The 23,675-nt window shown below is 50.7% G+C and overlaps 1 protein-coding gene across 1 annotated transcript in view; it reads left to right on the top strand.

Moving 5' to 3' along the window:
• Window positions 1-8,953: 8,953 nt before the first annotated feature.
• The window catches only part of LOC136663588 (cytoplasmic phosphatidylinositol transfer protein 1-like), a 69,588-nt gene continuing 54,866 nt past the window's right edge, over window positions 8,954-23,675 (top strand). The window contains exons 1-2 of the mRNA XM_066640376.1: window positions 8,954-9,078; window positions 19,083-19,243. Of these exons, the coding sequence (XP_066496473.1) occupies window positions 19,196-19,243 (48 nt within the window). The 5' untranslated portion in view covers window positions 8,954-9,078; window positions 19,083-19,195. The remainder of the gene's footprint in view (window positions 9,079-19,082; window positions 19,244-23,675) is intronic.

Below are 23,675 nucleotides of genomic sequence, written 5' to 3'. Positions count from 1 at the left end.
AGCCCATCAGTTACCAGTTTTAAAAGATGGCCAGGAACAAAATATCAGTTACAACAGACGTGACACCAGACCACTGCTCCCTTATATTCTGAGTCAAGCCACTGATCGGTTTAAGGCGCAATCCTGAGAATGATTGTGAGAATCCTGAGAAGGGACTTGTGCCAGCCCAGGAGGGTTGCAAACATGCCGTAAAGCACGTTTGTGCCTCCTCGGGAGTAAGCCACATTGGCGCATGGAGAGTCCAGCCTCCGTGGCGGCTTACTCTGTGAGCCTTGCGTCAGCCTGGCTGGGCCAATGCAAGCCTCTGGGGTGGGCGGGAGGCATTCCTGGGCAGGGCAAAGGTGGGCAGTGGGCGGCTTTGGGGGCAGGCGGATGGGGGGAAGGAGGTGGGGCTGGTATCCGGCAGTTATGCCAGATCCCGGGGAGATCGGAGCAGTTTCAAGTTGCTCCACTCTCCCCGGACTTGTATCACCGCAGGAGGTGGCGCAAGTCCAAGGAGACTCTTTGGGGCCAGGCGCCTTACCCAGGTAAGTTTCCCCTTGCCTCTGGCTGAGCCGCCTTGGGCCCCTATCCTGTGCAGGATACAGCGTGAGCCTCTTCGCTTGCCTGACCCAGCGCAGGGTAGGATTGCACCCTTTGTTGGTTTGGTCCCAGATTAGAGGGGGTCCTGGGGCCATTGCCCTTCAAGGACAGATAGGGTCCGCTCTCTATTCTACTTGTTCATGTGATTCCAAGGACCTGGCACCCACACTTCCTGTAAGATGAATGGGCAGACCCCCTGAGAAGCGTCAGGTGCTTTCAGACTGAGGCAAATGTGGAAAGGACTGTGTCAGACCCTGCTTTATATCTTCTCTGGCTCCCGCATCTGGGTGTGCTCAGCAATCTTTTTCAGCATCCTTGAGGCATGGCAGAAGCCACTGTGGTCATAGAAAAGTCCAAAATGGGTGAAAAATAGTTGTGGCAAAAACCACAAGATGGGCTGTCCTACTGAGCTACAGTCTTCAACTACAGCACTGGTGCAGTGCGGACCATAAGAACATAAGAACAGCCCCACTGGATCAAGCCATAGGCCCATCCAGTCCAGCTTCCTGTATCTCACAGCGGCCCCCCAGGGAGCACACCAGATAACAAGAGTCCTCATCCTGGTGTCTTCCCTTGCATCTGGCATTCTGACATAGCCCATTGCTAAAATCAGGAGGTTGCACATGCACATGTAACCCGTAATGGATTTTTCCTCCAGAAACTTGTCCAATCCCCTTTTAAAGGCGTCCAGGCCAGACGCCATCACCACATCCTGTGGCAAGGAGTTCCACAGACCAACCACACGCTGAGTAAAGAAATATTTTCTTTTGTCTGTCCTAACTCTCCCAACACTCAGTTTGAGTGGATGTCCCCTGGTTCTGGTGTTATGTGAGAGTGTAAAGAGCATTTCTCTATCCACTCTGTCCAACCCCTGCATAATTTTGTATGACCACATCAAAGACTCAAACATATCCCTACTTAATCCAGCTTGCCTCAAGGGTGCAGGCTTTTTGCAGAGAGAACACCCACAGCAGTGCTTAAGCCTGGCAAAATAATTAGAGAAATAAACAAATATTTTGCCTTCTGTTAATAACAGAAGGCAAAATAAAAACAAATACGCATTCCATTTAAAAAGCTATAAAGTCCCACACCTTTATGGCTTTTGCCAGGAAGCTCTTCAAGCAACGTAAGGTTGCCTGTGGCTCTGTATAATTTCTCTCTTTAATAATATATTTAAAGCAGTTCTGTCCCAGCCGTGTGCCAAATGCCAAGGCTCTCAGGCAGAGACACCATGTGCCTGAGCCAGTACACCACTAACTTCAGGTGCTAAGCTTTTCACGCCATTCTAATCACCCATCTGCTCTCAGTGATATCCCCTTTCATTAAGAAAAACAGAACAGAGTGCCCCTTAAACAGGGAAGGGACAATGCTATTTTCTGCCTCCTGTCTCTGGCTACTGGGACTATGTGGACCCCTTTGCTGTAACATTCACAATGACTTCCATGTTTCCAGGCAGAAATGAAGGCCTGACTTTGACCTTTAAAGCCCTCAAGACCAGGAAAGCTGAAAGACATGTGGTTTTGTTATCTGCTGGGGGTGCTGATTTTTCTTGGGTTCTCCTCCCCACCCACCTTCACAAGCAAATGTGCATTGAATAATGCCTTAATGTAACAGGAGCCTTCATAGAACGTGGTAGCCTTAATGTCAAATGAGCTACATGGGATTGAGCCTTAACGAAACATGCTCTCAGGTCACCCTTGGGAAAGACAATGGCCTGCTTAGAGACATTACCATGTGGCCTTAGGCAATTTTCTCAGTTTCCCTCCTGCTGAGCATGATGATGGCAGCACCTGTGCACTCCTGCAGATGGTAGGAGAAACATCCACATTTGGCACTCTGCTACACCCATATGCTCTTTTTTCTCCCATTCAACTTATTCCTCAGTCCCAAACAACCTAGGCAAAGCACTGCTCTTATCTGGCCAAATCCAGACATCTCTAATATGGTGATATATTAGATACTCTCCCCATATGGTGATACCCTTCCCAACCCTCCACCCTGCACAACAACAAATAGAATATTTGTTCTAAAACCAACCAAAAACATGATTAAACCAAAAACCATTAGCACTGGCAGCAAACGAAACATCAAATGCTTGATGAAAAGCAATTTTTTAAACTGGTGATCAAACAATACCAGGAAAGGGGCCAACTTTATTCCTTGAGACAGGGGGCTTCGCATAATGCCTGACACCACCCAAAAGGTCCTGTGTTCCCCAACCTAGCTTTTGATGGTGGTAGGACACGCAAGAGGGGCTCACCTGATGGCCCAAGGGAGTGAGCACTTTCATGTAGGGGGAGGTGGTTCTTCACTCTTTTACCTTCGCAACAACCCTGTTAAGTAGGTTGACTGCAAGATAGTGGCTATTGTGGGGATTAGAACCTGGGACTTTTTGGCCTTAGACCAATGTTCTGCCACAATTGTATATTTGGTATTGGCAACTTTCAGTCTCGAAAGACTCTGGTATCGCGCTCTGAAAGGTGGTTCTGGCACAGCATCTAGTGTGGCTGAAAAGGCCAATCCGGGAGTGACAATCCCTTCCACACCGGGAGCAAGTGCAGTCTGTCCCTGGTCTGTCTCCCTGGCTATGTGCCCAGCTTAAGGCGGGCGGTAGCTGCCCAATGAGATGCAATAATCTCTCCCACCGTCGGAAGCAGCCCCTGGCGGCACGCTCTATGCCAATCGAGCGACGACTTATAACCGGTAAACTGCTGCTTCCCGTGTTGTGCCGACGCCGTATGGCGAAGTTGGAGTGTCCTCTCCAGTGCGCGAAGCCTGGGTAAAGAAGGTATGGAGGATAGGCTGTTACCCATGCAGCAAATCCCCCCTCTCCACGTCGCTGGAATGGTCCAATGGAAAGGCAGAGGCCAATACGGTTGGTTCCAGCGGCGTCGCAGGAGTTGCCAGAATGTGACTGTGTTCAGCTACGAACTGCCTCAGGGACTCTGGCTCCGGATTTTGCCTCGAGGTTGACTCCTGAAGCCTTTTCCACAACTGGATGTAGCCACTAGGCAGTGGAGGTTTGGGATCAGAGTTTTCCTTCTCTCCGATGAGCTGCCTTCCCCCCCTCCCACCCCGGATCCTCCGTTGCCACAATTATTGTTAAGGGTATTTATATACTGCTTCCAACAACAGCAAGCAGCTCTCAGGGTGACTCCACAGCCTGAGCTGTACATGTGACAGATTCCCATCCACCACAATCTTGCCCCCTCTTGCCCCTTGCCCAGGTCAAGGCTGTGAGGTTGCACTGATCATCTTTCTCAGCGGTGTCACATGCAAGATTTCTGTTCACCACCAGGGGGTGTCCGTTTGCTTTCAACTTTCATAACAAACCTTTCGGGTTGGGGGGGGGGGAGGAGATGACAACTAGACCTCTTCTTGAGATCCCATCCTTCACTCCTCCATGCCTGCACAGGGGAAATGGACTGAGGTTCCCTGATGTGAAATATGACCTCTGACCGGCTCTAGTGCAGCCTCCAACCCAGCTTCTCTCTCTTCAAAGGATCTGAAAAGCGACTCTTGTGCAACTCTTAGTGGCTGACCACAGTGAACCTAAGCTAGTGTGAAGAGCGTTAAATTGGAAGGCCGGCCACTACAATCTATTTTTGCACAGATTTTGGGTTTTCTTTTGTGGTGTTCTGTATTTTGATTTGGTTAACACCATTTTCTCCCATCTCTAACAATATCAGGTTAGCCTCACACCAACCCTGTGAGGTAGGCTAAGATGGAAGATAATGACTGAGCCAGAGGCCCCCAGCATGCTTCAAGACTGAGAAGGAATTCAGGTCTTGGACATCACCGTCTAACACTAACCACTACACCACACATCCTTTTTGATGCTCTCCAGGACTGTGGCGTTATCAATCTGGCAATGATCTAAAACAGGGGTCTCCAAACTTTTTGGCCAGAGGGCCGCATCACATATCTGGCATGGTGTTGAGGGCCGGAAAAAAAAAAATTAAATATAAAATTTAAATAAATAAATTAGAGATGGAACTTAGTTGAGTGAATAAATAAATGAATGGGCTCATTCATTCAACCTCTCTGGCCCTCAGAACACACTCCGGACACAACCAGAGCACAGCTCTGGTTGTGTTCAGTTGAGTGGGCCAGAGGCTTTCAGGGGACAAGAGCCTGGCCCCCGGGCCAGGGTTTGGAGACCCCTGATCTAAAGTCACTCCCAGACTTTCTGCTTGCCTTCCCCCTGCCTCAGTTGAACTGTTTTTTTGTGTCCTCCCTGGCACCCAGGAATACACAGTCAAATCCCGGCCCAGCCTTATTTGAAGCACTAGCATAAAAATATTGAGGTTGTGTGTGTGTGTGTGTGTGTGTGTGTGTGTGTGTGTGTGAATTTTTGTGACTGGCTGCACCTCCCATTTTGTGCTAGCAGCTCCCAGAGCTCTAGCAAAACATGCAACTTCCAGATGCATAACATCTGGCCACCCCTTTTCTGTAGGGCATTGATCTTCGACTGGTGGGATAGCCCCTCCACACAGCTGCGTCGCACCCTAATCTGAGGCAGATTGCAGCAGTAACCTCTGCTTTCATTGTTTGTTTACAGTTTTGATTTTCAAGCAAAAGAAAGCCTCCTGCTGCTGAATCACCATCCAGGGGACCATCAGAGAGACAGGAGGACGAGGAGAAAAAAGTTGGCAACTCCAGACAGGGATAAGACTTAAAACTGCACCTCGCCAATCCAGCTGGGATCAGAACTAGCTGTCAAACAGTTGACATGCCATGAGTTGCAATACACCCTTGTGATGTATTTCTAGTTCTTCCTGAGGCAGTTGACACGTGCAAGGGAGGGCACCAGATGCAAGGGAGGGCACCAGGATGAGGTCTCTCGTTATCTGGTGTGTTCCCTTGGGCATTTGGTGGGCCGCTGTGAGATACAGGAAGCTGGACCAGATGGGCCTATGGCCTGATCCGGTGGGACTGTTCTTATGTTCTTAACTACAATTCCCAGGAAGCCTTGCAGGTCTCTTGTTATCTGGTGTGCTCCCTGAGCATTTATTGGGCCGCTGTGAGATACAGGAAGCTGGACTAGATGGGCCTATGGCCTGATCCAGTGGGGCTGTTCTTATGTTCTTACGTGTCTGGCCTGAACCACTTCAGGTGTGCGGGCTCACATTATAGAAGGCTCCTCCATACTGAAAAATTCCCCGCACACAGAAAACTATCAAGTCATGGAAAAGGCCTCCATCCATCTAAAACCCTTCTTGACACACTACTTTTCTGTAGGCAGGGAATTATTTTTAATATTGAGTATTCCAACAATGGAGTCCCCATCAGGACCGGCTTTAAGCCAATTGGACCAATTGCTCCCAAATGGGCCCTGCACCTGAGCCCCTTCCCCATGCTAAGGTAAAAATAAATCTTTTTAGTAAGGGTGCAATCCTGAGATGCCCTTGGGCCTTGTGCTGGCCCAGGAGGGTTGCGAACATGCTGTAAAGCATGTTTGCGCCTCCTTGTGAGTCAGTTGGGTGGGCGCATAGATGTATGCCGGTCCACAGAGGCTGAATTCATGGGGGAGCCGAGGCTGAATTCATGGGGGAGCCGACTTCACGGGGGAGCCTTTGTTGACCAAGCTCAGCCGACGCAAGGCTCTGGGGAGGGTGGGGATGAGGCAGGTAGGAGGAGGGAGGGAGGGAGGCGTTCCGGGATGGGGAGGGCAGGGGTGGTCCCAGGGGTGGGCAGGCGGGTGGGGAGCAAGACGCAGCGCTGGGAACCGACTCTTGTGCTGGATCCCAACCCCCATTTCCGAGCAGCGCAGAGTGGACTTTTGCCGCCTCAGGAGGGCTAGGATCCTTTGCAAATTTAGCTGGGAAAAGGCCCGAGGACTTACTTCTGAGTAAATATGCCAAGGTTAGTTTCTCTAATACACCTTTGATATTTCCCTGGGATATGTTTACATCCCATTTTTCAATGTTCATACATTTGTTTTAAACTTATTGCAAGCCACTTCAAGAGCCTGGAATGAAATGAGATTTTCAAATGAAGGATAATAAGTTTCAACGTGACAAAAGAGGAAAATACTGTAATGAATAAAAGTTGATTTTTTGGTTGCATCATCTTAGTGGGCATGGCTATGAGGTGGTGTCATGATGGCCTCCTGAACGCCAGTGTTTACTGCTCCACCACTGGTACAGCCTGGATACAGGTCGGTCACCTCCTGAGCACCAGGCCTCAGTTTCCTCAAAACCTTAAATGCACTTCCTTTGCAATTCTACATGCAAAAGCCAGAGACCCGGCTCTCTTTCTCCCACCATGCGTCCAGTCCTGATGCCATCGGGGAAGGGCGGTCCAAGGACCCAGAGACCAGCTGCTTCTCCACTTCACCTCTGTTGTTGTCAGCCTCTGCTGGTGTTTGGATTCTCTCCCACATGTTCCCAGGCCTGCCTGATTGCTCTTTCTTTCTCCAATGAGTTCCAGATGCAGGAGCTCAATCCTCTAAATGAGGTACTTTACATTTGGCAGCCTGCTCCCCCCTCCTGTTTGCAAATCCCTCTCCCTCCTCCCCCGCAGCATTCCCCCCTGCTCTTCTCCAAGGTGTCAGAATTTAACTCAACAGCCCTGCTGTGTTTGTAAATAGATTTGCCATAGCGCTCCTCACCACAGAAGCTTTGAAAGTGTGTCCTGCAGGCCGGGTAACCTGTAAGCTGACAAAACAGACGGATGGACAACTGTGCCTCATCCTGGCCAGCTTTCATCTGGTTGTCCCCTGGAATGCTCCTGATTCATGACATGGTCCACGCACTTCATCCTGTATTCTGGACTGTGGCAGGTGGAAGTTGGTACCTTGTGAAACAGGCGCTAACTTTCGCCATGATGTACAAGTGCCCCCTGACACTCCACCCCACCCCGTGGACCACTGCATTGCTACCACTGCTCTCAGAACTGAGTGAGGGCGCTCTGTGGCCCTCTGATGCCTTGAACTCCACCCATTGCTCCACCTGGCCAAGCACCCACTTCTGACAGTCTGCCTGCCCCCACATTTCCTCTTCCTCTCATGCCCTGTAGTGTCAAAGGGTCAAGGTGAAGAGGGGAGGAGTGGTAGAGAGCAGCTCCAACACGCTCCTGTTCTCCAGACTTCCTCTCCCCTTCCATCCCCCTCTTTCTTTTCCAATCTAGATGCGGAAGGAGCAGAGGCTGGTGCAGCACCAGATATAAGGGGGCAGCTCCCCAGGCAGCAGGAAGTCTTGTGCCAGCCCTGGCCACAGTGTTAAGGCCGTTGTGTTGATCACTGTTTGAAATGACTCAGAAATGTTGCATCTGACAGTGCTCTTGTCTTAACGATAAAAGCTTTCAGGAGGACCGGTTGCTTCTCTTTGCTGAGCTGTGCAGATCTCCCTGCAGGTAGCCAGGTGTCCCCAGAGCTGACTAAACCCGTTTCAGGGCACACACAGATGTCTCATATTGTAGATGATTGTAACTGGGTATGGAACACAACAGAGTGCCCCTTTAGTTTAGATCCCCAAATCTGAAAAAGAAATGCCAAGAACAGTGGGCAGGGCAGATCCAAGGGGGGACTGTGGGTGTGTCGTCCCCCCAAACTGTGGTGCCAGTGAGGAAGGGTGCCTGCTGGGATGGGGAGCAGCCCAAACAGCCGGGAGCCCAGGTATACCCAGCTGTAAGACGTGGAACGGCAGCTCAGGTCTACCTGGCAGGTAGATCTGGGTTCCAAGTCCGGGCAGGAGCCCAGGTCTACCTGCCCAGCAACCCTCAGCCACGGAGACCAGTTCAACCAGGAGCCCAGGCCTACCCACCTGGAAGAGGCAGCTCCCAAGTGACGCCTGCAGAGAACTGCAGCCTTAAAGTGATATGGAGGGGAGAGAGTGCCTCTGTGCATGTGCAAAGCACACTTCTGTCACCGGAGCAATCAAGGGGCCAGTTCGGGGACAGAGAAGGGGATCTTTGGGGCTGGAGGAGCTTCAGCTCAGGATCAACATGGGATCCTGGCCAAGAGGGGGCCAGCCCAGCTTTGGGGCTGCCTCTCCCTCCCTCTGGGTCAGTCGGAATGGGAACCCGGGTACTCCCAGCAGGTAGATCTGGGCAACCCAGAGCCATGGAGGCCAAGTTCACCAGGGAGCCCAGGTCTACCTGCCTGAGTTAAGGTAGTGCTCATGCGCCCCCCACTGCACCCGCCCCTGCTGGGGAGGCTCTGGGGCGGGGAGAAGGGGGACCCCGATCTGGCCCGGCTGGGCTCTTCAGGAAGGCCCCCCTCTTCCTCCTCCGTCCACCGGACGCCGGCAGCGCTTCTCCGCCGCCCACCCGCTCCAGGAAGGGGCGGCCCGGGCTGCGCCGGCGGATTCTCTCCCCTAGGGGTCGTCCGCAGCCAGCAGCAGCCCAGGCGGACCGGGCTGGACGGAGCCGAGCCGGGCACAGGCGCTGCATCGCCTCCTCCCCTGCTGGGCTGCTGCAGGCGGGCAGGGGGTCGTCTGGACCGCGGGCGGCCGCGGGAGCCGCGGGAAGCAGCCGGCGGGGACGCGCGTGCGGGTGAGCAGGGAAGGGAGTCAGGCTGCAAGCCTACCCGCATTTACCTGCGAGTAAGCCCCACTGACTATGATGGGACTTACTCCCGAGTAGACACGCATAGGCTCGGGCTCTTTACCCACACTTACCTGGGAGTAAGCCCCACTGATTCTAATGGGGCTTAGTTCCGAGTAGACATGCCTAGGCTTGGGCTCCAATCCTAGCCATATTTACCTGGGAGTAAGCCCCATTAACTCTAATGGAACTTACTTCTGAGTAGACATGGAGTGGATGGGGCTCTCAGCTGGGGGCGATCGGGAGGTAGGCGCTCCTTGGGCAGGAGGCACCGGCAGGGAGACACCTGGACGGGGAGGTCGCCGCACCGCAGGCTGCGCGGAGCCCGGAGGGGCAGAGCTGTGGACAGTCCGCGGACAAGGCGAGCGGGGGGAGTTCCGCGGACCGGGCTGTGGGGCTCTCCCAGACTGGCAGCAGCGGACCGGACCGGTCGGGGAGGCTGCCTGGAGGGCGCGCACTGGGGATGGAGTCGAGCCAGGAGGCTCCCTGGGGTGGAGAAGCACTGCCATGGGACGAGCGGTGGGTGGGGAGGCAGAGCCTCTCCCGGAGTCCTTTGAGAAACGCACCGCGGGAACCACGAGGCCCTAGAGCGGCAGGGAGCTGCGGTGGGAAGGGAGGCGGGTGAGGAAGAGCCTCCCCACCGGGGCCCTTCGGAAAGCGAGGCCACAAGGACCATGAAGTCCTAGAGCAGCGGGGGGGGGGAGGCAGAGCCTCCCCTAGGAAGTCCTGTGCAACACTCCCAACCCAGGAGTTCTGCGCTGCGCTTTCCGAAGGTGAGGCTCTGCCTCACCTGCCTCCCCACCCCCCGCAGCTCCCTGGTGGGGAGTGGAGCACGTGGCGGGGCCGTCGCTGCCCCCCTCTTGCTGCCCGCGCCTGGCTGGCTCCGTCTCCTTCGCGCGCCCAGCTGGGCCGTTGCTGCTGGCAGGGCCCGCAGAGAGGGAGGGAGGGAAGGAGGGAGCCCCGGATCCCTCCCTGATCCTGGCCAGCTGAAGCCTCGAAGCTCCCCTGCTCTGATTGCAAAACCTGCCTCTTGATTGATTCACCTGGAGTTGCACCATGCGCTTTGCACTTGCACAGAGGCACTCTTCTCTCTCTCCGCATTCCTTTAAGGCTGCAGGGAGTGAGACCCTTAGGACGCCGTGGGGCTCACTTCTGAATGAAGGCGCTACAGGCGTTTCAGAACGGGGGGGGGGGCGGCAGCTCAAATCCTTCCCACTGCTCTGTGGCCATCTCTGATGCTCAGAAGAGACCCTGCCTCAGGATCTACTGTGGCAACCAGAGTTAGCATGGGGACTTGTGAGAATGTCATGTGCCATTGAGCATGTACAGAGTGCCTTGTCTTCTCTGCACAAACATGCTTGAGAGAACCGGAATGATGCCATGTTGGGAAAAGCTGAAGGGGGGGGGAGATTGCAGGGGATAGGAGTTGTTTGCTTACATGCTCTCCCTTCTGCAAACCAAATCTCCTCCTCAGGACTCCCCCCAGTTCAAAACACATGCCGTAGAAAAAGGATTAGGATAGCCAGTGGCGTAGCTAGAGGGGGTGCAAAGCACTACATTTTGCAGGGAGCCTCAGTGTGGCATGCAAGTGGCCCCTCCCCCATCCCTTCAGAGCCAATCTCGCTTGCAGCTTGGTTTTGCTCCCCCCACCCAGAATGGATCCGAAGAGGAGGGGCCACTTGCATGCTGCTGTGAGACTTCCTGCAAAACATAGTGCTTTGCACCCCCTCTAGCTATGCCACTGAGGATAGCAGGTAAGTGGGCAGGGAGCAGGTCAAACTCCTTCACCTCTTTACTCTCTGTTGCTTCTCTGCTCCAAATCTCCCCACTTCCTGAAGCAGTGCTTCTTAAGAGAGTGTCCAGGCTCCTATGCAGACAAATTTCATAACTGGTGAAGTGAACCCCCTCTGCTATAACTGGATTTGGGAGTAATGGTTGGAAAGGGTCAAGGACCGGCTTTGCAGCTTGCACTTTGGCTTCAGTTAGATACCAGCAGCCTCAAGCCAGAACTGGCCTGCAGGTTTTGGTCCGGAGTGAGTCTTGGAGTTCTTGGGAAAGAGTTCTAGATTTGCCTGTCTCGGGCACATTCGGCTTCAGACTCTTTTTGCACTACTAGGCTTTGGCCCTACAATTAAAAAAAGAAAGGCTGCTTCTGAACATGTGCAAAGTGTCCATTTTAATCTGCATCTTGCCCTATTCTCCCCCCCCCCCCCAAAAGGGAAGGAGGATGGAGCTTAGTGGTAGATCACTGTGAGTGCAAAAGACTCCGGGTTCAATCTTTGGCATCTCTAGGTAGGATTGGGTAGACCCCCCCCCCCCAAGCACTCCCTAGGCTGTTGCTGCAGGCCCATATTGACAAATACTGACTTAGCTGGATCACAGTCTGACTCAGCAAGCAGCATCCTGTGTTCACCAAAGGAGGAAAAGAGTGCTATTGATGGCTGTTAATCATGGTCACTGGATGGAATTTCCATGTTCAGAGTCAGGATTCTTCAGAGTGGTCTGGCTGGCCACAGTGGAAACCAAGATGCTACACCATTGGTCTGATCCAGCTTGTAGTCTTGGAGTCTTAAAAGCTCAGGCTCTTGTAGTCTGAAAAGCTCAGGTTAGATAACATGTTCAGCAGGTAGATTACCAATCAAAAAATACTGGAAACAGCTCTAAAAATAAATGTCTGCCAATGGTTCTAGTCCACAAAAATCTTTCCTAGTTGACCTGCCCTCTGATGCCTTATTTTAACCATTTGGTAGATGGGTTGTGTGTGTCTGTGTGGGGAGGAGAACTAGTTCTGCCAGGCTTCCCACCTGGTCACTTACTTAGTGGAGACAGTTCTTTACTCACTAGAGGTAAGCAGACAAAGAGGCTATTTACAAGCTTACCTGAAAGATGTTTGATCTTTCGCCAATTTGCAGTGGGAGGGAGTTCCACAGTTCTAGACTTTGGACAACGTGCTTCGGTTTAAGAGGGAGCACTTGAATAGTGGGATGCATAGGGTCTTAGCTCCTTAAAGCTTTATAGGTCTGCCTTTAAAAAAAAATCTTATTTGCACAGCAACTTTATAAGTAGGTAATTGTTTTTAGTATATGGGATGTTGAGGTTGAGATATGATGATATTGACTTACTGAATGGCCTTGGGCCCATGGTAAAGTGAGTTTCTCAGAGCTGGTTCACACAGCTGGACCATTGCTGGTATTGGATGATGTACAATTTGCATGTCTGAATGAATTAGTGCAGAGAGCTTCCGTGTTACCCCATTTCACTCAATCATGGGCTTTCTTTATGGAGTCAATTCGTGCAGTCAGCTACTAGTCCTCATGAAGAGTAATGAAGAAGGATCTGTGCATGTGAGAACCAGCTCAACAACCGCTGCACCCTTTTTTTGACTTGGAAATATTGTGCTAGAAGCCAGAGAAGATTGGACCCAACATCCCCACTCATTGCTTATATATATGTGAGAATATGTGCAGTGCTTCAGGTACAAAGCAATGTTTACAGGGGCAGACCTTGCAGGCAGTTTCAGGAAGCCAACAAGCCCATCTGATTGAGGCAGTGTTGTTGTGCTAAAAGACTGCGCTGCACCTTAGAACTTTCCCAGTTCAGATCTTACCTCTGCCACACGAACTTAGAAGGTGACCCATGGCCAGTCATCTCAGTCGAAAGATGGAGATGCTAGTTTTCAAGTTGCAAGTTATCAAAAGGATTAAATCAAGATCCTACACAAGAATCACTTTTCACTCACAAAAAGGTGATGTAGTTGCTAATTGTTATTATTCCTCATTATCTCCTCAGCAACCTATTTCCTAAGGTACACTGCCTCAGATTATGGAGGCTCTACCTAGCTATCATGGTCAGATAGATCTATTCTCCAAGAATTTGTCTGACCCTTCGTGTTTTTTTAAAGGAAAATCTAGTGGCCTTTGCCACATCCTATTTTAGTGGATTCCGTATTTACGTACTGAATTCCCTCCTCTGTTCACTTTTTTCAGCACAGCCGGGGTGCAGCATTGGGGAGGTTTTCCTCGGCTCTGACGCTGAGCCAAATCCCTGTTTGTCTTGGACTGATCTCAGGCAGTTGGTTGTTAAACATTAAGAACAGATTTATTATCACCACCATATTGACTGCCTGGTTAGTGGCCACATTATAAATAAGTTGCCCTTTGGGCAATGAAGGGGATCCAAGGACTGTTTGTTAGCACCTGTGTGTGCTGTGAAGGGAAGGTGGGGGGGATGCTCTTCCTTTCTCCGGGGGGGGGGGGGTCCAGCTTTTTATTATTTGCTAAGTAACTACATGCAGTGCCTCGCAAATTGGGCTGGAGTCAACCATGCAACAAGCTGATCCCATCTGGAAGGCTTTGCATTATTGCTGGAAAAGGAAATGGGCGGAGATCTCAAAACAGCGGATTTCCATTACAGCACTGCCCCGAGGGAGGATTTTGACCCATTCAGGTTGTGCTTTGTTTAGCATGCCACAATCAGCCAGCTAGGCTGAGCTGAGTGTCGAGTTTAGACATGTGAACATAAGAAGAGCCCTGCTAGATCAGGGCAAAGGGCCATCTAGTCCAGCTCCCAGTGGCCCACCAAATGCCCCAGGGAGCACACAAGACAACAGGATCCCTGTATCCTGTTGACACTCCCTTGCACCTGGCATTCTGAGATAGTTAATTCCAAAACCACATAGTTGCACATATCCATCAAGGCCTGTAACCTGTGATGCACTTTTTCCCCCAAAATATGTGCAATCCCCTTTTAAAGGCATCTAGGCCATCACCACATCCTGTGGCAAGGAGTTCTGCAGATTAATTATGTGCTGAATAAAGAAATGCCTTTTTGTCTCTTCTAACTCTCCTGACCTATCAATTTTAGTGGATATCCCCTGGTTCTGGTGTTGTGTGAGAGGGAAAAGAACTTATCTCTAGCCTCTATGCATCTCCTGCATAATTTTGTGCATCTTAAACATGTCTTCCCTCAGGCGCCTTTTTTCTAGACAGAAGCGGCAGGTTCCCATCCCTGCCTTGGCCAGAGACGTGCAGTGCTGAGGTACAGGCAGTCTTGATCACAAGATCAGGACTTGCCTTTGGTCTTGCAACTGAGCTTGCCTTTTGGGATAGCCTAAGATAGCCTAGTCTATCTTGCAAGGTTGCTGTGAGGGTAAAGGAAGGAAGAGGAGCCATGTATACCAGCCTGGGCTCTTTAGGAGGCTGGTGTTTAAATGGTAGTAATAAAATAATGGGTGTGTAACACGCCTTGTATGTCCTCAAAGTGCAGCACAACAGGAGTCTCTGTGATCTTAAGGTTACGTAAGAACATAAGAACAGCCCCACTAGATCAGGCCATAGCCCATCTAGTCCAGCTTCCTGTATCTCACAGCGGCCCACCAAATGCCCCAGGAAGCACACCAGATAACAAGAGACCTCATCCTGGTGCCCTCCCTTGCATCTGGCATTCTGACATAACCCATTTCTAAAATCAGGAGGTTGCACATACACATCATGGCTTGCAACCCATAATGGATTTTTCCTCCAGAAACTTGTCCAATCCCCTTTTAAAGGCGTTCAGGCCAGACTCCATCACCACATCCTGTGGCAAGGAGTTCCACAGACCGACCACACGCTGAGTAAAGAAATATTTTCTTTTGTCTGTTCTAACTCTCCCAACACTCAATTTGAGTGGATGTCCCCTGGTTCTGGTGTTATGTGAGAGTGTCAAGAGCATCTCCCTATCCACTCTGTCCATCCCCTGCATAATTTTGTATGTCTCAATCATGTCTCCCCTCAGGCATCTCTTTTCTAGGCTGAAGAGGCCCAAACGCAGGTTAGCTGCTAGCCGTCAAGCGTTAGTGTTTTGATCATGCCTTTCCATGTGCTGTTTACATTTTCGGTTTCCATTGGACTCACAGCCCAATCCTGTGCATGGCTACTCAGAAGTAAGTCCCATTAGAGTCAATGGGGCTTATTCCCAGGGAAGTGTGGATAAGATTGGGCTGTAAAGAGCTTTAAAAACCCTTATACACCATGGTTTCCCAAATGCACAGACGTACAGTCTGTGCTAAACAACAAATAAACCACAGTACATCCCCAGAAAGCTGATCTTCACGGAAGTGGTGCTGGCATCAGGGTTCACTTGTCCGTAGTTCAATTTCTGCCAAATGGTTGGCAACCTTCAGTCTCGAAAGACTATGGTGTAAGCCTACAGCACCTGGTATTCCCAAGCGGTCTCCCATCCAAGTACTAACCAGGCTTGACCCTGCTTAGCTTCCAAGATCAGACAAGATCAGGCATGTGCAGGGTAAATAGTTATTCCTCTATGGAGAACTCGTGCAAGGAAAGCGCCCTACAGGTAGACCACAGCTGCGATGCAAGGACATCTGCAGGAGGGATCTGAAGGCCTTGGGAGTGGACCTCAACAGGTGGGAAACCCTGGCCTCTGAGCGGCCCGCTTGGAGGCAGGCTGTGCAGCATGGCCTTTCCCAGTTTGAAGAGACACTTGGCCAACAGACTGAGGCAAAGAGGCAAAGAAGGAAGTTCCATAGCCAGGGAGACAGACCAGGGACAGACTGCACTTGCTCCCAGTGTGGAAGAGATTGTCACTCCCAAATCGGCCTTTTCAGCCACACTAGATGCTGTTCCAGAACCACCTTTCAGAGCGCGATACCATAGTCTTCCGAGACTGAAGGTTGCCAACACAAACACAGTCTGTGCTAAACTCTCTTTTATCAATTTTAAATTGTGAACCGTTTGGGGCAGGGACCTGAATTCTTGTTCTTTGAAAAGCATCATGTGCATTAATGGTGTTATGAGAATAATACATGAAAATAACAGGTATTGAGCTATTGTGTTGCTTACCCAAGCACTTGAGGCTCTTTGTGTAGCCTGCATTGCACCCCTTGCTTAGCCTCTCTGAGGAAGGCCTCCCTAACAGGGCCAGTTCACACATCCACCAGTTACTAGAACTTCAGTTACTGTGGGCTTGATGGCCGGAAGCTGAAAGTGTGAAAGGTCAGGTGTTTTGAGAGAGGGGTGAAGATGTGAAAGTTTGGTCTGTGAGACTGCCTGTGTAATGGCCCATTGATTTGTGCAAGCTATCCCTTGATCCCTTGTTGTGGCTAAATTTGAAATGCATGTGTGCGTTTACAAAAGAACTAAACTTGCACTGATAGCCCACCTTGTATCTTAGGCTGAAAGCAAGTAAAGTATTAATTCTCAAGAGGAAATCACAGGGCTGGCTACAAGCATGGCTGGTCCAAGTTCTCCCAGTGCCTTAGTCATGGCTTCTCCTCCTTACCTAGAGGGGTACCACTTGCTACCTCCACTGCTCCTCTTCCTCCTTTCACCTCTTGGATTAGATAAGGCGGAGAGGGATGGAGCTGAGGAGGAAGTGTGGAGGAGAAGAGAGCTGTAGACTAGAGAGCATTGGACATTCTAGCCCACCACTCTCTTCTTCTCCACATTTGCTCTTCCTTTTTGAATTCATGAAGCAGCAGGAGGAAGAGGAGTGGCTAAGGCAGGCAGACAAGGTGGATGCCACCCCCCCATCCCCACCCAGTCCTGGCTGTAAGGAGCTACCTTGTACTGGTTCAGACCAAAGGTCTATTCCAGTCTGCCTCATGCAGTTGTGGTCTCTCCCTTATTGGAGGTTTTCAAGCAGAGGCTGGTTTCACTTGCCACTTGTCAGCAGTCACCTGCACAGAGCAAGGGGTTGGACTAAATGACCTCTGAGGCCCCTTTCAACCTTAACACTCTATGAGCCTCTTGCTTTCATCATCATCATCATCATCATCATCATCATCATAACTTTATTTATACCCTGCCCTTCTCCCCAAAGGGACCCAAGGCGGCTTACAATAGGTTAAAAGCAGATTAAAACATAATTTAACAAACAGATAAAAACATATTAACACATTGACAGATATCATAAAAAACAGTAGTCAGATAAAAAGTCAGGTAAAAAGAGCATAGAGCAGCAGATCATAAAGGAATCAGGCCTGTAAAAACATACTGAAAGATGTAGAAAAGATGTTAAAAAGGCCATGAGCTCAGAAGGCTTGTTTAAATAGAAGGGTCTTCAGGCCTCGCCGAAAAGTCTCAAGAGAGGGAGCCATTCTCAAGTCAAGGGGAAGGGAATTCCATAACGTTTCATCTCCCATGTCTGGCTATGTCTCCTGGGAGCCAAACTAAAATGTTACATGGAGGACGGAGATGGGACCTCTTGATGTTTTAATTTTTACATAAACGTAGTCAGGTTGGTGGGGGCTTTGAATGTAGTCAGATGCGCAGCCCTGAGGAAGTGGGTGTTTACTTTATGCCCCTTCCTCTAAGTCACTCAGGGTGGCATACCTGCCCCCCCCATTTGCATGCTCATAGCAACCCCTTGATGTTGTTTAGGCAAACAGGTAGTGACTGACCTGAAGCCACCTCGCCAGTTTCATGGTGCTGCAGAGACATGAACCCAGCTGTCTGTGGTCCTAGACCAACACTCTAACCTAGGGGTGTCCAAACATTTTGGCAGGAGGGCCACATCATCTTTCTGACACTGTGTCAGGGGCCAGGAAAAAAAGGAATTAATTTACATTTCAAATTTGAATAAATTTACATAAATGAATTTATTAGAGATGAACTTATATGAATGAAGGAAGGTCTTGCAGTAGCTCAAGGCCTATAAAAGGCCTTGCACAAAGCAAGGGCAGCCTTTCCTTCTCTGCCACTGCTGCATCACAGACGTGAAACAGCAAGCAGTGGAGGGAGCCCTCATCCCACAGCTCAGGTGAGAGGTCATCCGGCCAGTATGGGCTCCAGGAAGTCTCTGGAGGGCCAGAGGCTCATTGGAGACTGGGGGCTCTCTGAGGGCCTGATCGGGAGCCCCTGAGGGCTGCAAGTGGCCCCTGGGGCCGGGGTTTGGGCACCCCTGCTCTAACCGCTGCACCACACTGTTTTAATAGATTGTTGGCTGCACTCACAAGCTGCTGTTAGCCTTCCTTGTGAGGAGGGGAATGCAAGCATCTGCTTTTGTTTTTAAAAATGTTGGAAGAACCTTTCCTTGTTCTTCTTTTTAATGTGTCACCTGACCCTCAGTCACGGGTCTTTTTCATCACTGTTGCTCAAGATCCTTTCACAGGAAATTCCAGGACTTGAATTTGGGACCATCTATGTGCGAAACAGACACTCCGCCTGTGACCTGTTGCCCCTCCTTCACTATTCCCCTTCAGTCAGGACAGAAACCCAACATGTTGCATCAGAGCAGAACTTGTGGTGAAAAGTGAGTGGTGCTCTGGTAGCAAGCCCCACCTCCCACAGTGACGTGTTGCACATGTGGTTTGGAAGGCTTTCCTCCTAATCTTATTTAGGTGGGAAGAGGATGGCACTCTGCACATGGCCCAAAGTGCTCTTATTTTTATCACTGAATCACGTAATTAATCAAAACCCTGGCATTAAAAAGGATTTGGGAGTGTGAATGCCTACCCCCTGTGCACCAGGCTGGAGTAGAACAGTAGAACGTGGCACGAGGTGTTTCACTGTTACATTTTGGCTTCTCTTCTCCTCCCCAAAGCATTGCACCTCGAATAACTTTTCTCACATTGTTGACTGGAGGAGTCCAGAATGATTCCGAAATAACATCTGAAGCAGCCGAGGGGAGGGACGTTGGCTCCAGGCACCTGCCTGTCCCTGCTTCACCTCCTGTCATCGTGTGGCTTCTCCAGCTCCTCTGGTTGACACGTGAGGAGACTGGTGACCTCACAACTGCTGCCATGGCAACCGATTATGAAGTCACAAGCAGAGCTGTGCCAAGAGCATAGGAGGATGGGGAGTGAGAGAGAGAGAGCTTTAGATCTGAGTCAAGCAGACAGCATGCAGTCTCCTGGACTTCCTAGCCAAGCATGTTCCTGGGGATAGCCATTGCTCCATCCTAACATCTCCCCCACGCCCAACCTCTGGTTGGGGTTTCCTGTCTCTCTGTAGGATGTCTCTTTCCTGGAAGAATCCCTGAGGGCCACTTGGTTAGTGAGGAGCCGGCATTTCCATTGGAGAGCACCATTGCACGAGGGGACTGGCCCCGGGTCTGAGAGGGCACCATGCTGGTGAAAGAGTACCGCATCTGTATGCCACTCACCACCGAAGAGGTAAATGCCGGGTTGTTGTGGGGATCAGTGTGCAATTGCACGGGGAGGGCTGGCCTGATGGGTTTTTGCACGGTTCCATGTCCCTGTGAGCACTTTCCCAGGCAGGAGCCCCTCTTCTGCCACAGAAATGCAGGTGAATGTTTTCAGAGGTGCACTGATGTAAAGATGTACTGACTGGCAGCAGCTTTCAGACAGAATTTCAGACAGGACTTTTCTGTCCTGCTGTAAGTGGAGTCATTGAGGACTGACAATTCCAAAGCAGTGGCTCTACCAATGAGCTACAGCCCTTCCCCTAAGGTGGCATGAAGGAAAAGATCAGGGATGGGCTACATGTGTGGACTGAATAGCTGAGGAGGAGACGGAGCTGCATGGGCTCCCTACCAGTTCCTTAAAGGAAATGTATCCTAGTGGGGAGCGGAAAGGGGACTGGCTGGAATCATGGGCACAGAGGGGGTTTGGGAATGGCTGGTGCCAACTTGACGACTGACAGGTGGTGAGCTGTGGAGTGGGGTTTTTAAGGTTTAAGCAGGTAAGGAGGAAAAACTATTGATGGGTAATGAATGTGGCACCTGGTTGGGAGGGGATGCAGGAGGGTGGGGTGGGCCCCCAATCTAGAAACAGGAAACAGCATCAGGGGCTTTGCTTGACCCCATTTTAAGGCTTGGGACTCTGCCAGCACTAGAAAAAGTCAATTATAACACTGGCATTCACCACATAGCCTTCTGCCAACTTTGGCCCAACCCAGGGAGAGCTCAGGTTCTGGCTGTGGTGATCCTCCAAAGGTTAGGGACAGAGGTCGGGGACATCCCACTCAAGGCTGCTGGCTGGATCTGTGCAGAAATAGCCACGAGACATTTGTAGAGTGCTGAGCTGAAAACGCTCTTCCTGAGTTCTCCTGCTTACAGACTACAAATTTGGGAAAGTCTGCCCCCCCCTTTTTAAAAGGTGGAAATGGTGACACTCAGTTCCCCCCCCCCTGCAGAATGCTTCTGGAAAGGCACAATGGGATGCTGTAGCATCATTGGGGGGAGGGGGGGCTTCTGGACAAAGGGAATGCGGACACAGCCTTCCCCTCTTTAGACTTAAATGGAAAAGAAATACCTTTGCAAAGGTTTGGTTGGTCCTTCTTGGGGAGCCACCAAGTTGAACAAAAGTTCAGGGGTAGCCAAGCACCTGGCAGGCTGGTGGGCTGTGTTTGGTTTGGTCATTCATGGTGTACAGGTGAGTTTAAGGAGAAAAGAGGTAGTTTAACTCTTTCAGCAGCCAACCTCATCAAGGATTTTGGTAGGGCTCTGTCTTTTCTATGAGATTGAACGAGTTGGAAAGGTGCATGGAGGTCATCTAGTCCAGCCCTCTGCTCAGTGCAGGCAACTGGAAGCTGGAGAAAAAATCACTCCTACTCTCCAAGTTCTTCACTCCCCTTCTAGAGTCTCAGAGTCTCTGGTGGGGTAGAGGGCACTCGATTTGATGAATCTGGTTATCCTCTCTGTCATGTCCTGGATATGCACACCAGGAAGACAACATGCTTCTTGGGAATGGTATAAAGCAGTGTTTTTCAGCCTGTAGACCAGGGGTGCTCAATAGGTGGATCGCGATCTACCGGTAGATCGCGAGGCAAAATGAGTAGATCGCGGAGCCCTGTCTCTCCAAACTGTTAATATGTCAGTTTCGTCTAGTGACTAGACGAAACTGACATATTTAGCTGACACTAAACTGACACTGAAACTGACACTTTAGCTGCTCTTCAGGCATGCAGCAACAAAACTGACGAAACTGACTAGACTTCAGCAGGGGCTCCATACATTAAAGGGGGTGTCTGTCAGATGCTTCCTTCCCCCCGGTAGATCTCTGGGCCTTGCTGGGTTTCAAAGTAGCTCTCGAGCCAAAAAAGTGTGAGCACCCCTGCTGTAGATCATGACCGCAGTGGGGTCACAAAGCCTCATTTGGGTCGCAGCAATCTTTCAAAACCTGTGCAGGAGAAGGCTTGGATCCAGTCCAGTCATGATACTGCCTTATCAAAACTGAGTTCTTGATATAATCCTGCACAGCCTCTTCTTACTTTCTTGCCCCTCAGCTCCTAAGGCCAACTCTGCTCTGCCCGTCCTACTCATTTTACACTGTGAGCCCTTTGGGGCAGGGAACCATCTCGTCCCTTTCTTCCACAAGCCGCTTTAAGAGCTTTCCATGTAAAAATGACATATTGGCATGGAACGGTCTGGAATTCTCCCACTTCAACTGTGCGGAATGTTTAGATGGGGTCACTTGGCTGCAACATGTTCCAACCAAATGGGTCCATGCAACAGATGCTGCACTCAGAGCCAGAAGGGAGAATCTGTCCAAGCCAGAATCTGTCCTTGCTTAGTCCTGGAATCTGTTTCCAAGGCTGAGCCCTGGCATGTAAAGATGGTGATGAGAACAGGGTTTCCCAGCCAGGTCTGCAAGATGTTGCCTCTACCTTGAAATGCTCCTGTGCTGGTCCCCTCCTGTGATCCTTCCTGCTGTGGCTCGGAGGACTCTGACGGTGGAGGAAGGCATCCTGAGTGTGTGATCTTCTCCTTGGAAGAAAACTTAGTTTGATTGTTCATGGTGTACGTGAACACCCTTGGAGCTTTCTCCAACACTGGTCTTCATCTTGCAGAAGCAAAAGTGGACCAGAAAGGTCTCCCCCACTTCACGACTTGCCTAAGGACAGGAATATTTCCTTCCTTCCCTTTTCTATTGGTTTACTTCTTTCATTGCCTTTCCTGTCTCTCTCTCAGTCCAGGGTTGGGGAGGGGTTTTTCCCCCTCCTTCTCTTGTGTTGCTTTTCTGAAAGAGACAGTTTCTGTATGTAGGGGCCCACTAAAATGCCCTCTAATGGAACTTAGAAGATCAGGTAGCCACAAAGGCAAACAGTACGCCGGCCAAATCTGACCAGATGCTGAAGCAGACAGACAGGCGACTCTGTTGGTACAACATCTTCTGCTGTTGCCCATAATGGGGAACTGGTCAGCCGTCCAGTCTGGGCCAACAGCACCTCCCTGGCAAATGCCAACATGAAACTTGGAAAAGGGCACAGCTCAGCCTCTGTCTCTTTCCATGCCACCAAGGGGGCTGCAGCAGGCACCAGATCAGGAATGATGCTGTAGCCCTCTGCTCAGCAAGCCTCCATGTTGGAACAGGAAAGAGAAGCCATCTCTTTCCTCTCATGTTCTCTCAACCGAGGCTATCAAAGATGCCATGCTGCGCCAACATCAGCCTATGTATACTAGAGGGATTATGTCCACACCAACCACTTCTCCCTGTCCCTGGAGTGGCCCAGTGAGGCTGCCAGCCTTGGCACTTCTCAAAGATGTTTTTGAGATGAAACCCATTCCCACAACTGCCCTCCCCAGTGCAGTGAATGTGGGAGACCAGGAGTGCATTCCACCCAGAGAGGGCTCACTGAGGGCCTGCCCACAGCATCCAACAAAATCAGCCTCTGGCTCTGCCAAGTACCAGTATGAGCTACTGGTCTCCTCTGGTGGAGGGACCAGCCATGCCTCCAGATTTTAGTGAGTGGATTCAAAGACTCATCAATAAAGGCTTTTCAGCTGAGCTTAGGGTTAGGCTGAGCTTAGTTTTATAGACAATTCACCGCATGGAACTGGCTACTGTTCCATACGACGGCTTCATCATATCACTAGTGTCCAGGCGTATCCAAAATCCTAACTGTGTCCAAGGGAGATGGTGGCTGGAGGGCAGTTCTGGCCTTGAAACCCCACCACAAATCCACAAAATGCTAATTCTGGATGAAAATGCTCTACAACCATGGTGGAGTCAGTCCAACCACAGGACTTCCTTCCTCCTTGGTCGATCTGAAGGAAGCATCCTTACATTTCACCCTCCAGAAAAACTATCTCTGATTTCTGTGGTTTGGTTTTCAGCTTTTTTTGGGGGGGGGGATCTCTCTTCAGCCTCCCATCAGCTCCAAGAGTGCCCACCAAGGTACTGATCTCCATAGTGCCACTCCTTCCTCTCAAAAGTTTCCATTCTTGCGCCAGCCCCAGACTGCCTGAGGGATTGTCATTTCTTTGCTAGGACTCAGAAGAGTCCCCTGTAGCTAGCTCAGTGATTTCTCCACCTCAGATGGTGCAGATTCCCCTCTGCCAGATCTAAGGAAATCCTCTCCTTCCTCCAGTCATACCAGCAACAAGGTCTCTATCCAAACATCCTCCAAAGATAAGCCTTGGACCTCTTGTCCATCATGAGCAAGCTAGGGCTGTGGGTTTCTCACCTGTACTGTTGATTCCCCTGTGGTACTACCCTGTTTAATCTGCCAGCAGGTCACAGGTGAGGTCCTCTCCTGGAATCTCCATAAAGCCCTTCATAAGGACCCATTTGAACCATTAAAAACCTCACCATCATGTCTCTCAGCCAACTGGACTTCCTCATAGGCATGACTGTTCCTAGA

The sequence above is a fragment of the Tiliqua scincoides genome, chromosome 13, assembly GCF_035046505.1.
Source record: "Tiliqua scincoides isolate rTilSci1 chromosome 13, rTilSci1.hap2, whole genome shotgun sequence".
In the NCBI taxonomy this organism is placed as follows: Eukaryota; Metazoa; Chordata; class Lepidosauria; order Squamata; family Scincidae; genus Tiliqua; species Tiliqua scincoides.
This window is presented reverse-complemented; position numbering and strand designations above follow the sequence as displayed.